The following is a 21,107-nucleotide window of genomic DNA, read 5'->3' on the forward strand; positions in this document are numbered from 1 at the left end:
GCCAGAGCTCAGCAAAGGCCAGAAATATTATAGATCCTACTTTTGGCATCCTCAAAACACGCTGGCACTCCATCTTCTTGTGAGCCCTTGAGAGTCGGCCTTTCTTTCCTCCCAAAGTTGTGGGGGGCCTGCTGCATCCTCCACTTAATATCTGTGTGGCAACACATGGTGTCTACCAAGAAGAAGGAGAGGAGGAGGAGGCGGCACAAGCAGGACAAGAAGCCGAAACAGTTGAAGGCACAGGTGCAGACAGGGAGCTTTCAGGAACCTGTGTCTGAGCCAGGCTTGCTGCACAAGTGTCTCCTGAACAGCTACCTGCATGATATAGTCATGTTCAAACAGCAGCTAAGGCCACAAGAAATAGCCTGCTGTTGGTTAAAAAAAAGAAAAAGAAAAAGGGTACATATTTTTCTCCTAATTAGTGTTGCTGTACGAGTATGGAATCGATTTGTTCAAATTGTAAATAGTATGCATTAAGTGTTCTTTTTTGTATCTTTGTGTATTTTTATAAACCTTGTGTTCATGATTGTATAGGTTGAATTTAATGTAAACGTTATTATAAATGTTACACTTGTTTAAATGATTTGTTTTACTTTTAGTAAAGAGATCACCCTGATACACACGCAGAAAAAAACTTGCTTCATATTTGACATTTAAAGTGCTTTATTTAAAGTTTGTCAACAAGTTTCTCAAATAGTGACAGATATCACTCTGCCCTTTGAGTAGCTGCCCTCTCCCTCTCTTGCTCCCTAGCCAGAGCCTGTCTCTCTCTGTCTTCCTCTCTTTCTGGTTGGTCCTTTAAAAACGGTAGCATAGCCTGGCTGTCCCTGGGCCTCTTCCTCGACTCTTCTGTAGAAGGGGTCGAGGGTGTAGTGCTGATTGCATCACCAGTAGTGAAAGTCAGCTTTGCTGGTAGACTTATTGAGTGCTGCCGCTGGAACACAGCATCCATCATATTGTACCGCTGCCAGGTGGTGGCAGTCGGGCTACCTGTCTCTACAGCCTTCCCTGTAGATGGGTCCCTAAGAAAATATGAATTAATTGCTATATTATCACAGTTACACTGACTGTATTATTAAATTGCAAAGTACATTTTATAAAAAAAAAGAGGAACTTACATTTAATCAATGGTAAACAAGTAAAGTATTTTTTTTAAACCAATCTAAGGAATCAGATAGGAACGGGTACATTACGTTGTATTTGGCCTTCAGGTTGTTCTACGTTCTTTTTTTGCTTGTTTGGCTGTTATAGCCTGAAGAGCTAACAAAGTCCCTGAGGGAAAAGAATGTGGCACTGTCACTTCAATAGGTATTTATCATAACAGGCGTGTTGCTCTAATCCTTCCCTAGAACACAGGGAGCACTGAAAATCAGTACTTACTCCCATCTAGTCTTGCAGGAATTTCTCCTTCCAGTAAAAAGGCTCTGATTTGCTGCCCGCCACTCAGTGAGAGCCCGTGTTTCCTCGCGTGTCCTTTGATTAAAATATAAAACGTTAAATATTCAATAGTAATCAGTGGCGGTCCTAGCCTGTTTGGCGCCCCGGGCGAACACTCCCTCTGGCGCCACAACATAACCTAACAGACCTACACTCTAGTTCACAGATTCACTTTGTCTAAGGTGTATTTCTGGGATTTCACACAACCCAGGATTCAAATCATGAATACATAATGGGCTTGGATTTACAACATGAATGAAATGTGCTCTATTTGAAAGCAGCAGGGCCTCCTCCCTTTTCAACGGGTTGTTTATTTGTTTATTTATAAGGAACCCCATTAGCTTCCACAACAGTGGTTGCTAGTCTTCCTGGGGCCCAAACCATCAAATACCATCGAATAAAATGTTACACAATGAATTGGATGCAAAATATCCACATAATTTGGCTCTTACATCCACAATAAAGTTTTACAATTCTGAAAATATAAACATGTTAATATAAAAAATATATATATAAAAAACACTCAAACAAAATACACAGTTTCCATTACAAGTGACATTACCCTCTAACAATATTTACAAATAAATTAAAAACTGCCTAAATAGGCTTTTAGGTGATTTTTAAAATTATGAATAGAAGCCAATTCTCTAATTGCATAAGGCAACTTATTCCACTGAAAAGATGCTCTAAATATAACAGAGTTTTTCAAAAAGTTACTTTTAACTCGAGGAGTTACTAAATTATGGTTAGTTGAGAATCGTGTAGCATGATTATGTATTTCATTTGGATACTGCAACTGAGCATAAAAAAGTGTGGTGTGTTTACCAGTATTGCTTTCTTTAAAAATACAAGTAAGCCATAGTATAATTTAGCTTGTACAGAAAGCCAAGAAAGTTTATCGTGCATTTTATCAATATTTGTATAATATGAACACCTTAACACTAATCTGGCCGCCCTATTTTGGACTAACTGAAGTCTGTTCAGGTCTGTCTTATTAGCTGCTGACCAAATGATTGAGCAGTACTCTAGATGAGATAATACTAGTGCATTAATGACACCTTTCATAATTGAAGAAGTAATATAAAAGGAGCATTTCCTAGCTATAGCTATGCCCTGTCCCATTTTCTTAATAACAGAGTTGATGTGCTGAGACCATGAAAGGTGGTGGTTTATGGTAACACCAAGTAATTTAATCTGGGTGATCTGTTCTAATACCGATCCAGCTATGGAAAGATTTAGTTGTGGGCAGTTGACTAAGGGTACTGTACTTCCTATTAACATGGATTTGGATTTAGACACGTTTAAAATCATGTTGTTTTTACTTATCCAGTCAAACACGTTCAGCAAATCTTGTTGTAATACGCTTGTCAATTCAGAGTAGCTACTGGCTGAATAAAACATGGTGGAATCATCAGCATACATTACAAGATGGGATTTATCCAGGACGTACGGCAAATCATTCGTGAAGACTGAATAGAGAAGTGGACCGAGGCAGCTGCCTTGGGGTAGACCACAGTTCATTTCACAGCCCTCCGAGAAATAACCATTATAATAAACCTTTTGCCTTCTTCCAGACAAATAGCTTTCCATCCCAAGAAAATCCATAACATTTTAGTTTATCTATCAAAAGATCATGATTTATCAAATCAAATGCAGCACTAAAATCCAAAAATACCACCCCGACCAAATTCCCATTATCTAGATATTTATACCAGTTATCTGTCATGTGAATGAGAGCTGAACTGGTGGAATAACCAGGTTTATAAGCATGTTGAAACTGAGTGAGTAACTGATTTTCTGTTAGGTAATGTTGAATTTGTTCATAGACAATCCTCTCCATAATTTTACTTAGAACGGGGAGTAGACTAATAGGTCTGCTATTGACACCATTAAAAACGTCATTCTTGTTTTTAGGAATGGGAATTATTTTCGATTCTTTCATCTGCAATGGTAATAAGCTGCATGCCAAAGATCTATTAAATATGTGACATATAGGAAGGGACACAAACTTGGCTGCAACTTTGAGCAGTTTACTGTCTAAGTTATCAGAGCCGGAGGATGTATCGTCAGGAAGTGATATCAATAAGTGCTCTACCATCTCCGCATTCACTGCCTCAAACTTAAATTGGCATTGCTTATTATTCATGATAACATCCTGTATAAGACGACGTGATAAGGTGGAATCGCCTCTGCTCATATTCGATTTTAAATTTGTTATTTTATTACTGTAGTAATTCACAAAATAATTGGCTATGTCCTTAGCTTTACTTATAAACGTACCACCCGTGTAGATGTGAGACACCACCGGAGCAAGATCTCTACCCATTATATTATTTAAAACTTTCCACACCTTCTTGCTGTCCTTATTGGCCTCCTTGAGCTTAAGTTGATAATATTCTTTCTTCTTACGCCTATTCAATTTAGTTACTTGATTTCTTAACTCGCGATATCTTGCCCACTCTTGTGGACTGACAGACTTATGTGCTTTTGCTTTTGATATATCCCTTTCTGACATTGCAGCCTTAAGTTCATTATCTAGCCAAGGTGCATAGTTCTTTTTAACAGTAAATCTTTTTAAGATTTACACAAATTTACACATTTACACAAAGGTTGTGTGACTTTAAATCATCAAACTGTAAATTATAAATTTTAAATTATTATTGATCCCTTTACCCCTTGTCCTAAAGTGTATATTTATTTTCTTACTCTTCTTATATTTATTGTTTGTTTACTTGCACTGTTGTAACTGGAGCCTCGTCGACTCGTCTCTCTATATACTGGACTGTATGTAGCGGCGATGACAAAGTTTACTTTGACTTCAGCAGCAAGCAGGCGCACCGAGGGCTCTCGCGCTCACTTACCGCGTATAGAATTTCGAAAAAAAAAACATCGCTGCAAATTATAAGTCTGTATCATGATGTCTGGTGTTTTCGTGTTTGTTGTTTTGTTTTTATTTTGTTTTATTTTGCGAGTTGGTTATTAGATGCCGCTCCAGCCACCCAGTGAATGCCCCGCCGCCCCGCCCTCTCCTCCCTGTGCCGCAAGCAGCAGGCCCACCGCGCAAACGGAGGGCGCCGTTACTCCCAGCAAACGGGCGATAGAAAACCGATCGGTGCCTGTACCATTCCCAATGTGCGCTGGCATGATGTCGGGGCAGCATGAGTACGAGCATTTTTTTTTTTGTTTTTTTTTGCCGATGCCCGTGATGCCGCCCCGGTCAACCGTGTCGCCCGTATCAAAAACCGCTACTGATAGTAATAATAATTCAAGCAAAGAACAGCTTTTATAATAGGGAATAATGAGCAAAACAATCAGGTGCTCGATTGAAACTTAATGTTCATAGAAACTTCAAAAGAATTGAAGATTTTTAAACATTATATAGGACAGTGTAACATTTGTGTGAACGACTGGCTATTAAAAATACCAAAGCGATTTATATCAGAGCCTTTAGAGATTGTGGCAAATTTCCAAATGAAATGTCGAGATAAGGCCGTTTTCTTCGCGCACACTGAAACTCGTGCTTGCTATTTGGCAGGCAAGGCATCTCCGGAAAAAAGCACAGGAAATTTATAAGTAGGGTCTCTACTGTTAAATGTACTAAACATTAGAATTTTAAATACCTATATTCTCACATAAAAATGCATTGAAAATACACTGCATATTAAAACTATAGAAGTATTTAACTGTTGTGGGTCTTCTCCTCAACCATTTCCACAGAACTCTTGCGAAATGGATTCTGGGATATTTGGCTGTACCACCAAGTCCACCCAAGTCACCACCGATGCATGCTTGACAAAACGAGAGGAGTGAGAACACATCTGGGAATTTTTTAGCGTACTCAGCTTGATGCGTACTTTGAATTGGAAAAGTACTTGGTCTGCGACTGACGACGTATCGCAAGTCCACGAGAACGCAATTGCACACAAGTACGCCTACGTCTCAGATCATTTCATCCATCTTTATGAGCAACATTTTAACTTCTTTAACTCTGGAGCGATGAGCTCCAACAGTATGCTTGACATTTGCTCAGATAGGACAAAAGAACAATGAAGCAGACCAGTCTTTGGTTGTGAATGGTTGCAGTTAACTGTAAGATTGGACTAAGTCAAGATCAAATGTTATATTTTTACACACTTTAAATTGTCATAAAGTTATACAAACCTTTTTGACAAGTTCTGAATAGATCTGCAACATATTGAATTATTTGTGCATCTATAATATGCATCTTTTGGAAATTGAATACATAAAGAATATATTTGTTGTTTTTTTTTAATCACAATGGTTTAGGACGGCCGCACGTAGATAACAGTTTTCCTTAATCTTGCGCTTGTAGTTAACAAATATAAATAAATTACGTCTTCCAATCGCCACAGTCACGAGCAGTTTTAAACTGCGCGAACACGTCGGCACGTGTTCGCGCAAACCTGGTGACGTCACACAGAGAAAGCTTCCCCAAAAATCCTTAAATAGACCTTTGAGTCGCATGATAACACACGCTAAAAGCTTGTTTAAGCGCTATAACGCAGTACTGCAAGAATTAAGGAAACAAATAGAGACCTCATCTGTAAACATATCAAACTCCGTTTGGGGCGCGATTTGCACTGTGGGCACTTATGCTCACAAAATTATGAGAAAAACGTTGGGACTTGATGACCAGCGTTCACCCACTGCTGACCAAACTGTATGCGAGGCACCTGAAGTTCGCTGTGGTAACCAAATTTTACACGCGGAACATGAGGTACCTTTGCCAGATCAGCGTATACCTGAACCCCGCTTCAGCAGATGCACAGGGCTGCATAATCAGAATAGCGGTTTAAAGCAAGCGTGTGAAATTCTTCACCCTGAAAATATACAGCAGCAGCCCTCTGTGATTCAAAGACATCAGCTATGGGAAAATTCAAATCAAGATGCATCAGACCCTGCTGAATCCAGGATCTCAGACCTAAGTCAAAGAGTCTCAGAACACCATGATGAAACTGTGAACAGAGACAGGCCTCCTTTGGAAGGGAGAGAAGAACATAATGGGATTCCTCATAGAGAGGTTTCTATCACCAGGAGAGTAACTGGATTTTTAGAACAATCCATTACCACAGTGTTTAACCTGTGCAAGTCAGCAATTGTGGCTATTCGTCCCATGTTCTGGCAAAAGGTCAGACATTATGTGGCAAACCTGGTGTCACGTGCTGTAGGATGTATTTGCGTTTGCCTTTGCGTTTTATTGTTCTTGGTCAACAAAATTCGAATTATATTCATTTATTTACTTTCATTTTTAACACAATACCTTTAATTTTCCTCTATGGAAATTGAAATAATGTCCATATTTTAAACCTTTTAGCAACATAAGAAAACATCAGTGCCAAATTTATTTGGCTCTAACTGGACTATGACAATTTTAATTGGGAAATAACTAATAATTGGGGTATAATGGGGTTAATTAGGCTCTTACCATCTCAGTCATGCAAACAACAGTTGAAAACCCAGCCAGTCACGGCAGATGGCTGCTCCTTCCTGAGCCTGGTTCTGCTGGAGGTTTCTTCCCAACGGGGAGTTTTTCCTCCCCACAGTTGCCAAGTGGTTGCTCATAGGGGATCATCAGATTGCTGGCCTTGTCTCTAATACTGTAGGGACTACCTTACAGTATTAGAGACAGGCAGCTGTTGTTTGCATTCAAAGCCACATAAATAAACTTGAATTCTCAATGAAATGAATGGATTTGATCTTGATTCTTCTGCTTCTTGGTAGAATAGTTTTATTCTTTATTTCTTCTTGCCCCATTCATCCCCATGCTCTCCTGTTTTCTCCTAACTGGCATGTCTGACCCGTGGGAGTGCAGACACCACACAGAGAAAGCCTCAGACTTTAAAGCCGGAAACATTTTCAGTGACGTCACAGAACAACGCACACACACACACACACACACACGCCGTATACTATTGACCTCACGTGTAAAGTGCAGGAATGCAGGTGTTGTGAACTTTCCTGTTCCTGTGGGCAGTAATGAGTTCATAATAAGATATCAGCAAAGTTTACTGGAATTTGGTATGTTTTGTATATTATATAGATGATTTTATGTCTCTGTTTCACCCGTCTTTCTATTTCATTGAATTTATATTGTGTTTTAGTTCAACAGTTGTGAGTTTGTGATCAAGTTGATGCTGTAACAATATCAACCCCAAGACCTTATAACTCACTTTAAAGCCAACTTCATGCCATCAATAAAAAGAACTCTTTGACTTAAAGAAGAGGTGGAAGTGATAAATATGTTTTCCAATAAATTTGATGGCCTACTAATAAAAGCACTCTGTGTAATTTAGACTAAATTAAGTGAAATATATGTCTACTATCAGACTAGAAGACGGAAAACACATCATAAGATGTTTACTTGAATTCTCAGCAACTTTGGTCCTCAGCCAATTTAAAAATATGAAACTTTTACTGTGACGTCATAGAAAACTCACCAAGGTCAAATCTTATTATGTTTACACGCAAACACATATCACCATTCTCGGATTGAGCAACGCTACGGCTTCGCTGTTTGTTCTGTACAAAAAGACACGCAAGTCACTTAAAATATTTAGGACGGCCGCACGTAGATAACAGTTTTCCTTAATCTTGCGCTTGTAGTTAACAAATATAAATAAATCACGTCTTCCAATCGCCACAGTCACGAGCAGTTTTAAACTGCGGGAAAAAAAAAAATGCGCGACTGGTTTCCACGGTAACCAGATTGTTGCCGTCGGCACGTGTTCACGCAAACCTGGTGACGTCACACAGAGAAAGCTTCCCTTTGATCCCCAAAAATCCTTAAATAGACCTTTGAGTCGCATGATAACACACGCTAAAAGCTTGTTTAAGCGCTATAACGCAGTACTGCAAGAATTAAGGAAACAAATAGAGACCTCATCTGTAAACATGTCAAACTCCGTTTGGGGCGCGATTTGCACTGTGGGCACTTATGCTCACAAAATTGTGAGAAAAACGTTGGGACTTGATGACCAGCGTTCACCCACTGCTGACCAAACTGTATGCGAGGCACCTGAAGTTCGCTGTGGTAACCAAATTTTACACGCGGAACATGAGGTACCTTTGCCAGATCAGCGTATACCTGAACCCCGCTTCAGCAGACTAAGAGAACTGCATAATCAGAATAGCGGTTTAAACCAAGTGTGTGAAATTCTTCACCCTGAAAATATACAGCAGCAGCCCTCTGTGATTCAAAGACATCAGCTATGGGAAAATTCAAATCAAGATGCATCAGACCCTGCTGAATCCAGGATCTCAGACCTAAGTCAAAGAGTCTCAGAACACCATGATGAAACTGTGAACAGAGACAGGCCTCCTTTGGAAGGGAGAGAAGAACATAATGGGATTCCTCATAGAGAGGTTTCTATCACCAGGAGAGTAACTGGATTTTTAGGACAATCCATTACCACAGTGTTTAACCTGTGCAGGTCAGCAATTGAGGCCATGTTCAGGCTAGTAGGTGAAGAGGTCAGATCTTTGGTAATAGAAGGGATGTTAGAATTTGTAGTAAACCTGTTACGTATCAATGAATTTTTAATTATGTTCTTCTTCGAACTTCATCACATTATATTTGAGTTTTTTCTATTTTTAAGATTAAACCGTTAATTTTCCTCTATGGAAATGGAAAAGGTGAAGACAAACCTAATGTCTATATTTTAAACCTTTTAGCAACATAAGAAAACATCAGTGCCAAATTTGGCTCTAACTGGACTATGACAATTTTAATAGGGAAATAACTAATAATTGGGGTATAATGGGGTTAATTAGGCTCTTACCATCTCAGTCATGCAAAAAACAGTTGAAAACCCAGCCAGTCACAGCAGATGGCTGTTCCTTCCTGAGCCTGGTTCTGCTGGAGGTTTCTTCCCAACGGGGAGTTTTTCCTCCCCACAGTTGCCGAGTGCTTGCTCATAGGGGATCATCAGATTGCTGGCCTTGTCTCTAATACTGTAGGGACTACCTTACAGTATTAGAGACAGGCAGCTGTTGTTTGCATTCAAAGCCACATAAATAAACTTGAATTCTCAATGAAATGAATGGATTTGATTCCTTTACCTTCACAGAATCCTTTTACTTCAGTTTTGTCTTCTGCTTCCTCTGTAGCAATAATAGAGTTGTCAATTAAGCTTTCTTTCCCCACCTGCAGCATGCACATAGATAACTATTTTCCACTTTTCTGGATTTGGCAGCACTAATTAGAGCATCTGAGTGCTCACCCATCATTTGGTTCAGTCTAAGCCATAGCTAATTGTTTGCTGGTGGTTTGAGTTGGTTGTTTGTCCACGCAGGAGTCTGATTGCTCCCAAAGGTGAGAAACATCATTTAGTTTTATTTTAAAATTTCATCAAAATACTAAATTCATTAGTTCACTTTGACAGCCCCCAGTTTTATCCAAACCACAGAAGCCACAGGTGTGCTTAGTCATTGCATTAAGCCTTTACATAATTCAGACAGTTTTAGTATATTTGACCTCCTTTTTAATTATAAATTTAAAAACAAATCCGTCAAAATCTGTTTCATCATAATAAATATACATTCAAGGGAACATTAAATTCTCTTAATTTAGGCTTAATTACGCAGAATGTTTGATCAGGAGGACATCAGATTTTTTAGGAAAGTGATTTGGAGGTATTCATGCCATTTAGGGTCCAGTAGGTGGCAGCATTGATCAAAAATTCTCGTCGCAGTCTCACAATTTTTAATCTCCTTTTCACACATTTTTCACACATATCCTGTTAGTCAGACAGCATCTCTGTATGTATGAATCTGCAAGCATGTATCACCTTCATTTAAAAAAAAAGGAGCCAGCTATTTTATTACCGTTGACCTTGTAACATTTATCACTTTAAACATAGCACAAGTCGAAAAGCATACCTGATAGGCAATCATAAGATGAAGCTTGTAAGCACTTACCTGTGGAAGTGCTTCAGTATTTATTGCATTTGGCAGTAACTGTGGTTCTAGCTGAAGCATTTACAGTATTTTTGAAGGAGATGACTTGATCGTCTTATTTGACAAAAAAATCAATGCCTTTTCCTGTTATTTGTGACCATTTTGTAAACAAATATGCTTCTTAGAGTTGACATTATTAAAAATCCTGAATTGGTGTAAAAGTAAAAAAAACAAAAAAACAATTTCCCCTCTTTTTCTCTGGTAAAACCTTTTTGGTGGGTTGCAAATACTTCCTCTGTGTAGGAAAAGGCCCACCAGGCAGTGAGCTGAGCAGAGCCATGTGTGTAAACTACCAGTAGTGATGTCATGCACTGCATCTTTGAGCTGCAGCTTAGACTAACTTGCTGAAACCGCAGAATTTCCTGTGGCATGAGATATTTTTACTGCAGCAGAACTGATGCATTGGAAAAAGCAAAATGACAGACATGCAGAAGAAATGATGTTAGTGATAATATCTTACAACCTACAATAGTGTGGCTTTCACCTTTTAACATCATTTGGTGGTTTTCAGTTTGATTCGTTTTAAAACACTGGCTAAAAGTGCAAAGGGAGGATGTAAACTTTGGTGATGGGTGACGAATTAAGGCAAATCTCAGCTAAAATGTCTTGGTGAGGTGTTTGGCTACCACATGCTCTCTTCAACACTTTAATATGTTATCGGTGTTAATCTTAAGTTCCCTAGAGCTTTACTGCAAGGACTGAAAATCCTTCTTTCCTGTATGTGTTGAGAGCAATGCAACACACTGGTCCAAAGCTGACTTGGATTTAGTAGTGACTAAAAGGATATGATTTACATAACTGCCAATGATGCCTCCTGTGGGTTGAGGTAGTGTCATCCTGGAAGAGAAGATGGATATGTTTCATCATTAAATGAAGGTGATCACTCTGAACAACTCTGAAGTCAGTGAACTGTCAGTGTAAGGGGACCAAAAATATGCTAATCAAATGTCCCTGTAAAGAAGCAACCAAGCATCTGGTTCCTAATAAAGGACTCTGTTCTCATGAAATGTCATTAGCAGAGCTAAATTATGACTTTTCCATACAGACTTGGCTTTGTGGCATACTTTCAGAGGTGATCCATGCCGTAGGCAGACCAAATTCCATCTTCAATCCTGAAGTTGACTTAAGCAGAGGAGAAATGTTTCAACATGCCCTTTAGTTGGAGGAGAAATGTGTTCACAGGGCAAGCGAGCCACTCTTCCTTATAAGATGGCTCTAAAATGTAGAGAGGGAAATCTGACCGTAAATAATCTGACAGCACTATGAAGTATGCATTCCTAAAGACTTTTGATGAACTTTTAACATCCAGATTTGTCTTCTGAAATTTGGCATCAGCAGGCCCCTTCCTTTGTTCTTTAAAGTGATTTTTTTAAACATATGGGAATTACTGTATGTGGTTTGTAAGCAGAGGAAGGCTAAAAGATGCACATTATGCCATTTTTGTATCTGTTTGGGAACTGTGGTAATTTTGATGAAGGATTTTAATCATAATTACTCCCAGTGCAAATAAATGTATTGAAACCTGATCAAAAACCGCTCAGAGAGATCTTTAGATCTTTAGATAGATAGATAGATAGATAGATAGATAGATAGATAGATAGATAGATAGATAGATAGATAGATAGATAGATAGATAGATAGGGATGTTTTCTATTTGCACTTTTTCTGTTTTTATCCTTAGCATTTGGTTTTCAAACTTTAACCCAGCTGCTCAACTCTTCCTGCCACCGGTCTTTGATTTGAACTGGCTTCTGACTGCTTGCCTGTCTCTTCCCAGAGAGTAGTAGTGAGTGGGTGTGTGGCGGGGGCTTGAGTAAATGAGGCCATTTGGCCAGTTTAGCAGCATTGTCAGCAAGGCTAGACACAAACTCTCAAACAGCTTGTTCTCAATACACATTCAAAGCTGCCGAGAGGGGTCGTGCCCCCCCTCCTCCCCCAGCCCGCATTTTTAAATGGTTGCTGTCCGTTTTCATTTGGAATGCATGAGAAAAGGGAATGAGTATTTTTATGGGTTTCAGGTCTAGTACGCGCATACTGTGTGCCTTGAACACAGTCTCCTTGCATCAAAGCCAAATCACTCGCCTTTCTGTCTTTGAGGGCTTTAAAGGTGTGTTCAGACGTGATTTCTACCATCTACTTGTAAATGCAGTAAATGGAACAAATAAAGAATGGAACATACTAATTTATTGGATACATTTATGGTTTAATATGATGGAAAAATCTTATTTCTTCCCAAGACTCAAATTTAAATAGCAATGTTTGAAAAAAGCAACAAATGGTTGCACACAATCCCTTTAAAAAGAAAAACAAAGAAACTAAATAGCAGGTAAACCCCCTAACCTGCCCCCTCAGTCTTTTCTGACCCCCCCCCAAAAAAAGGTCACCCCTCTTCTTATGACCAATCGAGTTCAAGGCCCACAGATCAAGGATATAAACTCCTGAATGTTCTCACTACAGTTCGATCATTTCAAGGCTGGACTTGGTTTAAAAACTTGAGGGATTCACAGGGTGATTGTGATGGAGATGACAGGAGGACATGATAACGTGCACCATATCGCTGGTAAGTTGAGTTATCACACCATGTACTGCATGAATGTGCATGTTTAAAATGGCACACAAAAATAAATTGCCTTATTTTTCGGACCATAAGGCACACTGTGTTACAAAGCGCACTGTCAGTGAACAGTCTGTTGCTTCCTCCAGTATCGTACCATTGATTCATTAATGTTGAATTCTCTGGCAGCTGCTCTATTCCCATGTATATCAGTGACTGATAAAAAAAAGTTAGTTTTCATCCTCCAGCTTCACTATTTTTTATGCTAACATAGCTATGTCGTTAGCACATACCAGGTATCCCAACTTCAGTAACCCTAAAAAGTCACTGCTGTTTACTTCTCTGTCTTCATTTATGTTGGAAGTGATAGCAGAGCAGTACGTTTTACTTGTTTCAGAAATCTCTCAGTCAGAACATGCTATATCATGTTTAGGTGGAAACTAGCGCGCTAACTTCTAACTTTGTTAAATTTAATAAGTTCTGTTTTCGTGGATGGACAGAGTTTTGGACCAATCCATCAAGTGGTGCTGGTTCCTAGCTTACCAAAGTTGTACTAAAACATTTTTGACAGATTTTTGAGCGCCGTCTACCACATAAAATCGGTTTGAGGTCAGTAAGCACAACCAGATTCATACATAAGGCGCACTGTCGATTTTTGGGAAAATTAAAGGATTTTAAGTGCGCCTTATAGTCCGAAAAATACGGTACTGTAATGATTTGTAGGTGAATAATAACTTATGCGAGATGAGCACCCAAACTAACAACAATAAAAAAAAAAGGGAAAACTCTTACAGAGATAGTGTACATTCATATTTTATTGGCTTGAGGAGAACTATTGATCCTGTGGAAGGCCTCTTCAGATGTGGAGGCTGGCTTTTCATGCTGCAGTAAACCATTACCAGGTTCTATCAATACAGCTGCAGAACTGTTAACACGTATACTTGTATTCTTTAATTCCTTTCCCAGACTCCAGTTTGAATGAGAGCATGTCGTTGTTAGCTCACCCATACCAGCCCAGTGGCATCAGGATGACCCTGGAGAACGCTGATCTCTGGCAGTCCTTTCACAGCATCGGTACAGAGATGATTATCACAAAACATGGAAGGTAATGAAGCTGATACTTGGAACATGTTCTGCAACATGCACACTAAAGAGTGCTTTGTGTTGTGCCTTCAGCAGTTTTTCATGACATCAGTATTTCTTGCAACAGCTGGAGAACTGCTAGAATGACTTGTTTGGCTCACTGAAAATCTTGCTGTCTTTCATTTTCCAGAAGTTCTTTTAAGGTGTTGCTATATTTTTTTCACTTTTCAACTATCATGATACTGACAGTTGTTAGCAGTCTTTTTCACTTTAATTAACTTTAGTTAAATTTTAGTTGACTGCATTGGCGTTTCTGATACTACGTGTTATCTGCTTATTTGTACGTTGGGCGATATGATTATTTGATCCCCCTGCTAATTCACTTCAATAGAAATGAACATTTTAATGGTGAGAGACAGAACCATAAAAGTTATTAACTGATGTGCATGTAATTGAGTGAAATAAGCATTGAGTGAAATAATCTCACGAGCGATTTTGGCCCACTCCACTTTAAAGAAACTCTGTAACTCCTTCAGGGTTTTTTAGCTGCCACTTGGCATTTGATGCTTCAGCTCCCTCCACAGACTGTCTATAGGACTGGAGAATGGCTAGACCACTGCATGGCCTTAATGTGCCACCTCTTTAGCCATTTCTTTGTTGCCTTGGCAGTATGTTTTGGGTTACTGACCCATCTTCAGTGTTCTGGCTGAGGCAAGAAGGCTCTTGTCCAAGATTTTATGGTGCATTGGCCCCTCAGTGCGGTGAAGTCGTCCCGTACCCTTAGCAGAAAAATGTCCTCAAAGCATAATTTTTCCACCTCCCTGCTTGGCTGTGGTATAACACTATTTACAATATACTTGCACCACAAAGCTAATGTACTTTGAAGCTGGTTAAGTTCAACATTAGAGATATGAGACATGAGGTAACTGACTACTGACCAGTTCTCCTCAAAATAGCGATACCATTCCTGGACCTCTGTGAATGGATAGTAGCAGCGTCTGATGTCTTTGAGTTAAATCCTAAAGAATACAAATATAAAATGACTTCTGTCAGTCACACTATAGCTCACTTGATTGAGTGACACGTGCAACCCATACATGCTACAGGGCTCTGGTGTTATTGTAAATGCACACTTGTGGCAATTTAGTAGGTATTTACAGGTAGGAATAATGAAAATACATAAATGGAACACTTGTGTGATGGAGTCTGACTCTTATATTGCTGATAATACCTGAATACATTAATGTATTTTACTTGTAATGGTATATTGTGCTATTGCTACTTTAAATAAAAGAAGTACTTCCCCTACCATTAATAAAAGTGGATAAGAAGGCTTTAAGTTGCACCCATCTTTAAATATTTGCCTATTGATTCAGGAAGAGGTTGCTTTTGCTGTTTAATAAAGCAGACTGTTCCTTTGCAGGGAGTTCACTGTGCTATACAGTTATGTTTTCCATCACTGCTTTTACTTGCAATCAGACAACGCAGATGCATTCACTGGAAGACGGACACGGGCACTTCAGGGAGTGAACTTGACTTGTGTCTTTCATAGTCATGGCCTATCTAGCCTCTCCATGGTATTCCCTTTCCTTAATCTGACAGCAGCATGTGAATGGCTTCACGTCTCATTGGATTGATACTTGAAACTGCTAATTTCTAGTGCCAACGCTCTAGAACACAGAGTAGAAAATAACATGTGTAACTTTGAAGACAAATGTTAAACATCCAGTGGGTACAGTTAAATAAATAGCCAAAATGACCTCTGTGTTTTCCTTAAAACACTTCCGTGACTCCAAAATAAAATATTATTTCCAGGAACGATGTGAAGCACACAATCTGGTTACTAATCTGGCAGTATTTTCTCATTTTACTGAAAATGAAAATTTCCGGGTAGAAGAAACTTTGAAATGGACTTGCATGCAAAAAAGAAATCCCCAAATTAAGTGTTTAAAAAGTTGTTTATTTTTAATTTGAGCCACATTTTTGCTTCTGACTTGGTGCGTGCCTTTTCAGGAGGATGTTTCCACACTGCAGCGTCAGGGTATCCGGGCTCCAACCTTTTACCAACTACGTCATCACGATGGACATCGTTCCTGTAGATGGCTTCAAGTACAAGGTATGATCGCATGCAACAAGCGATGATTGTGTGCTGTAGCTAGTTCGCTCCCACCCACCCCCCTTCTTTCTTGGGCTTAAAGTGAGCCGAGTGCTGTTTGTAAAAGGCTGCAGTTTGGAGCCAGACCTCAGTCTGCCCGTTCTGGGTCGTTCACTGCTGCATATCAAAGGAAGCCTATAAGTGCAGTCTCGGCTGGAAGCCCAATCAATTAGCATCACTGATCAGTGAATGAGGAGTAGTTGACCTTCCATAGATTCAGCAGCTCATGCATTGTTCCCTTTAATCATCCCCATCCAACTGGGTCACTCCCTTTTTAGCATAGTGCATTGGGTTGTCAAGTACTGTAAGGAGCAGTTGTTTTTTTTTAAATTTCCCTCCCCCCATGTGTGAGTTTGTAGGGTTTTCTTGTGGTTCATGAAGAGTTTGCTTAATTATACACATCCTGAAGTCTCACACTTGAATCTGCCCCACTTCACTATTTCTCTGTAGTGGAAAAAGGAGCAATGGGAGATCGCAGGAGCAGCAGACCCCCACCCCCCGTGTCGTACATACACGCACCCAGACTCTCCTGCGCCAGGAAGGCACTGGATGAAGCAGCCACTATCTTTCCCCAAGCTTAAGCTCACCAACAATACCTTGAATCAGCATGGCCATGTAAGACACCCCCCCTCTTTTTTTTTTTTTTTTTTTTTTTTTCCCCCTATATTGTCGTCTTCACTGTATTTGACCATTTGCTTTCTTGTTCTTACAATCAGATCATCCTGCTCTCCATGCATCGCTACTACCCGAGGTTTCATGTGGTCCAGGCAGATAACCCGTACACTCTCCGCTGGGGCCCTGTGCAGAGCTTCTCATTCCCAGAGACGGCGTTCACTGCAGTCACTGCTTACCAAAACCCAAAGGTTCAAATCTGCCAGAAACAGTCAATAACATTCAAATTTTTGTGCAGAACATCCTTTTTATTTAACAGAATTCTGCAATGCCAATTCAACTGTCTTTTCTTGTTTCTTCAAAGATTACCAAACTGAAAATTGATCACAACCCCTTCGCTAAAGGCTTCAGGGAAGGAGGCACTCATTCTCACAGTAAGAGGTAAGAATGCCTCTCAGGAGACTTAAATTTTGTTATACTTTTCAATTTGTTTTTCTTAATTTAGGTCATTGTAAACATGAAATTAACATTAATTGGAAAGAACATGTAACTCATTATATATGATATATTTTAGGTTGTCAAATAAAAGCCCCCCTGCTAAGAGACCCACACTGGACAGGGATGACTTGAGCAACAGCTCTCCAAGTAAGCTTCTGTAATTTTTATCTTCAAGTTTTTAATAAATGAATACTAAAAGAAAATGTAAGAAAATAATTAATGGTCATGAAAGTTGTGCTAAAGCAGTGTGAAAATGTGGCGACACTCCCGAGATTTAAATGTTGCATTTCCCTCTTAGGCCTGCAGAGGATGCCCTCCACCTCTCAGTTCACACAGACGGAGGAGAGTCAGGCCTCCACACAGCAGTCACTGAAGGGAGGTCACCTTTCAGGCTCAGCTCTGGAGCCGGACCCGTCTGAGAGTATACACGTTGAGCCCCTGGTGCTGCGGCAGTACAACTGCAGCAGTGATGAACAGATGGTGCCTGCTTCCATGCCATACCAACCATACAGGTCTGATTTTAAAAATAACCAGTATTGTTTAAATGCTTGGTACACTTCTACCCACTCAAAGACTACCTGAGATCAAGATGAATAGCACCAGGCATGCAGTCGCATTACATTTAACCTCCGTGTGACTCTTTCATGCAGGTCTGAGTATGGTATGTTCCCATACCATTCCAGAGATCCAGACGGTGCGCAGATCTTCCTCCACCCCCCTCCTAATTCACGTTCTGCAGCTGAACCTTGCATCCAACAACATGGCTACTTCCACCAGTATAACACCACAGCAGACTGGAGCCAGAGCCCTGTCCTGTCATACACAACTTGGTAAAGATTGATCTTTTTTTAAGGTAGTGAAATTGTTGGATGATGACGATACGAAAGAACTAAAGGATTGTGAGAGACGTGGAGGAATAACTGACCTTCCACTTGTTTTATTTCCATTAGCTTGGATTATATACAACAGCAACTTAAAATAGTCTGTTTTAATGGACGAAAAAAAAATCTGTTTAGCTTGAGGTTTTAGCTTTTGTGTTATTTTGTATTTTATATATATATTTTTTTTGCTCACAGTCTAACTTGAGATTTGTCTGTGCTCAAGTTTTTGTTTGTTTTTTTTAGTTTTTTTTTTTTTTTAAAGTTAACATGTATATTGTGGTGTTTTGTTTTTGTTTTGTTTTTTCTCTCTCGGCTGAGAAATAAATGTCAGAATGAATGTAAAAGTGAAATGATCCATTCTGTTCTATAACACACCTACAGACCGCTCTACCTCACACTTCAATGAGTCCAGTTAACACCATGTGCAACAACGTGTCAGACACCGTTCAAGAAGAACGGAGCTATGATAGACTGCCCTGGCGTAGTGTCTGACCCGATAAAGAAATGACAGACTACTAGTGTGGAAATGCGATCATAGCCTGGCATGTTTCCCTAGCAGAAGGCAGGAGCGTCTGTCCTGTAAATGTTTTACGAATGACAGGGCAAAGCCATATCTGGGACATTCATAAAGCTTTAGGGAGCAGACACTGCAGCAAGTAGTTTTCTAGAACATGCGCGCAGACTTGCATCTTTTTGTGTTGTAGATTTGAACTCCTTTTTTTTCTCTTCTTCCTTTTAAACAAACGCACAGGTCTGCACAGAGACTTGAATGGTACCAAAACTGGAGCAGTGTGTACTTGAAGGGCTAGCTGTGACTTACTTTTAGTTGGGAGTTAATTTAATTTAACCCAGGCAAACTCCTTATTGTGTTTTTGACTTATGGAACATTTTTTGACAAACATAACTTGTAGTCCTTTTAATTTTAAGTTAGGCAACTCTAGCTTCTGAGAAACTAACCTGAAATTTTAACATGCACTTTTTAAAGCGGTGGAAATACACTTGTATAAGTGTGACTGTTTCTAACACCATTAATTCATGTTTAACGGGTCATCTTTCTGAATTCTATCATCTTTTTTTGATTTGGGCAGCAGAACTTTGGTGGCAGCATAAATGGTAAGTACCATTTATGCTGCCACCAAAAATGTACATAACATCCATATCTGATAAGTTATTGCAAAGCAGACTCTGCTCCTCTAGTTGCAAAAATCTCAGATTGCACTGAAGAAAAATTACCTTTGGATCACTTGCAAGGAAGTAACGAGATCCGAGTGACTTTCTCGGTCACCGCTTTCAGGTCATACTTCATAATCATCAGTGGTCATCATTCTAATCACATGTGAGGATCAGATTGGGGTTTAAAACGCCACAAGGTTAAAGGGAAAAACGCTTATGCCCTTTGGTTTTTTTGTTTATGGTGTTTGGAAAGAGGAGTTGACGTGCCATAAAGTCAGTTACTGCTTCTGCTGAGTGTCCAGAGGGCAAACAAACCACATTCATTACTATACCTTATGAAGATTAATGTTGTGTATTTGGTCAGCTATTTTAGATGAATTCAAATTAGAATGAATTCAAAAAAGAAAAATTACTGCACATTCACTTCTGTGGGCCAAGTGCTCTACAGCACAATAACTGCCATCACAGCTAGCTTGAGGGCGGTGGCCATAATGGACTGTAGGAAGGCCTTTATCGACCCTGCTGCACATCTATTTAAACCCTCACTAACGCACACTGTGCCCCGAAGAGAGGTCAGCATCAGTCAGGTTTGATTCATTATGGTCGTTCTCGCTGCGGCCTGTGCCTTACACAGTGCAGAGGAATACATTGATTGGCTTTAATGGCAACTTAACCCACGCATGAGGTACAAGGGATCCAGAGAAAAAGGACAAAGAATCAATGTGGAAATTCAAACCGCCTTATATGGATACATATTTGCCCGTACGCTTTCATTAATATCCACGAAGTGTCAAAGAAATCCTGCTTTTGATGGTTTCTGTCATAGCAAGTCTAGATCACTTGACAATACTAGGTACAGCACAACAAAATTAAAATTCGCAAATATTTATCCACTCAAGTCTCCCCATTTAAAATTTGGTCAGGAGTACACCTCAGATTTTCTCTCACAATAACAGCTTTTAGTAAAAACTAGTAGTGCCAGGTTTATGGGTTTGCGTAATGCTGCTTGCATCCATATTCCCCCTCGAGTCATTTGACGCAATGGTCAAAATGCAAAAAAAAAATCAAGGCTACAAAGCATCACTCTGCAAACAGGACAGTTCAATGGGGTTACTAGTGACTGCATCAACCTCTAGTGTTTTATGGACAACATGTAAGTTTCACCAACTTGAAGACCGCTGCTGTCTGTGTACAAGGGTGGCACTCAATACTTGTACATACATTCGTTGGTGTCCCTTGCACATCGGCATTCGTTTCAGGGTGTGGACTTTCCATGCAAGATGAGAGCTGGTTATTGTATCTGTGTATAGGTCACTGCAACAATATCCGCTTTTCTAAATATGCGTCACGATGGATTAAATATTAGCGTGCCAAAATGTCTGGGTTTTGTTCATAATTCACCAGATAAAAAAAAAATGTTAAGAGGAGTAATGATTTGCATAAACAAAACTAACACGAGCAACCGTCTGTAGGCTCAAGCTAAGTTATTAGCATCATTAAAGTCCCATTGACCTGTCCTAGTCAGTGGCAGGAATCATTTTAGTGCACATTTAGCCAAGCGCATCAGCAGCAGTACTGTCCCCCAGCAGCAGAAAGGGTCATCTCAGAGACAGCAGGGCACTCATTTCTCACAACACTGTTGGCAGAGACCTTGTTACAGAAGTCATAATAGCACATACAAAGTATAAATATTGGTGGACCTGCTGATTTATACTGCTCAGTACCTGGTTTGCAAAGT

At 39.7% G+C, this 21,107-nt stretch overlaps 1 protein-coding gene across 1 annotated transcript; it reads left to right on the forward strand.

Moving 5' to 3' along the window:
• The first annotated feature begins 165 nt into the window (after positions 1-165).
• Positions 166-17,262, forward strand: LOC134631709 (T-box-containing protein TBX6L-like). Its single transcript, XM_063480267.1, has 6 exons — positions 166-370; positions 13,934-14,072; positions 16,064-16,166; positions 16,656-16,820; positions 16,922-17,068; positions 17,182-17,262. The coding sequence occupies exons 1-6, from the start codon at positions 166-168 to the stop codon at positions 17,260-17,262; spliced, it is 840 nt and encodes a 279-aa protein (XP_063336337.1).
• Positions 17,263-21,107: the final 3,845 nt, after the last annotated feature.

The sequence above is a fragment of the Pelmatolapia mariae genome, linkage group LG7 (genome assembly GCF_036321145.2).
Source record: "Pelmatolapia mariae isolate MD_Pm_ZW linkage group LG7, Pm_UMD_F_2, whole genome shotgun sequence".
Classification (NCBI taxonomy): Eukaryota; Metazoa; Chordata; class Actinopteri; order Cichliformes; family Cichlidae; genus Pelmatolapia; species Pelmatolapia mariae.

What these genes read in the sequence shown, in the direction of transcription:
- LOC134631709 (XM_063480267.1), top strand. Translation starts at nt 166, where the DNA reads ATGGTGTCTACCAAGAAGAAGGAGAGGAGGAGGAGGCGGCACAAGCAG. An exon ending in ATTATCACAAAACATGGAAG is followed by an intron (nt 14,073 to 16,063) that starts GTAATGAAGCTG and finishes GTGCCTTTTCAG; the next exon opens with GAGGATGTTTCCACACTGCA. An exon ending in CTGCTTACCAAAACCCAAAG is followed by an intron (nt 17,069 to 17,181) that starts GTTCAAATCTGC and finishes GTTTCTTCAAAG; the next exon opens with ATTACCAAACTGAAAATTGA.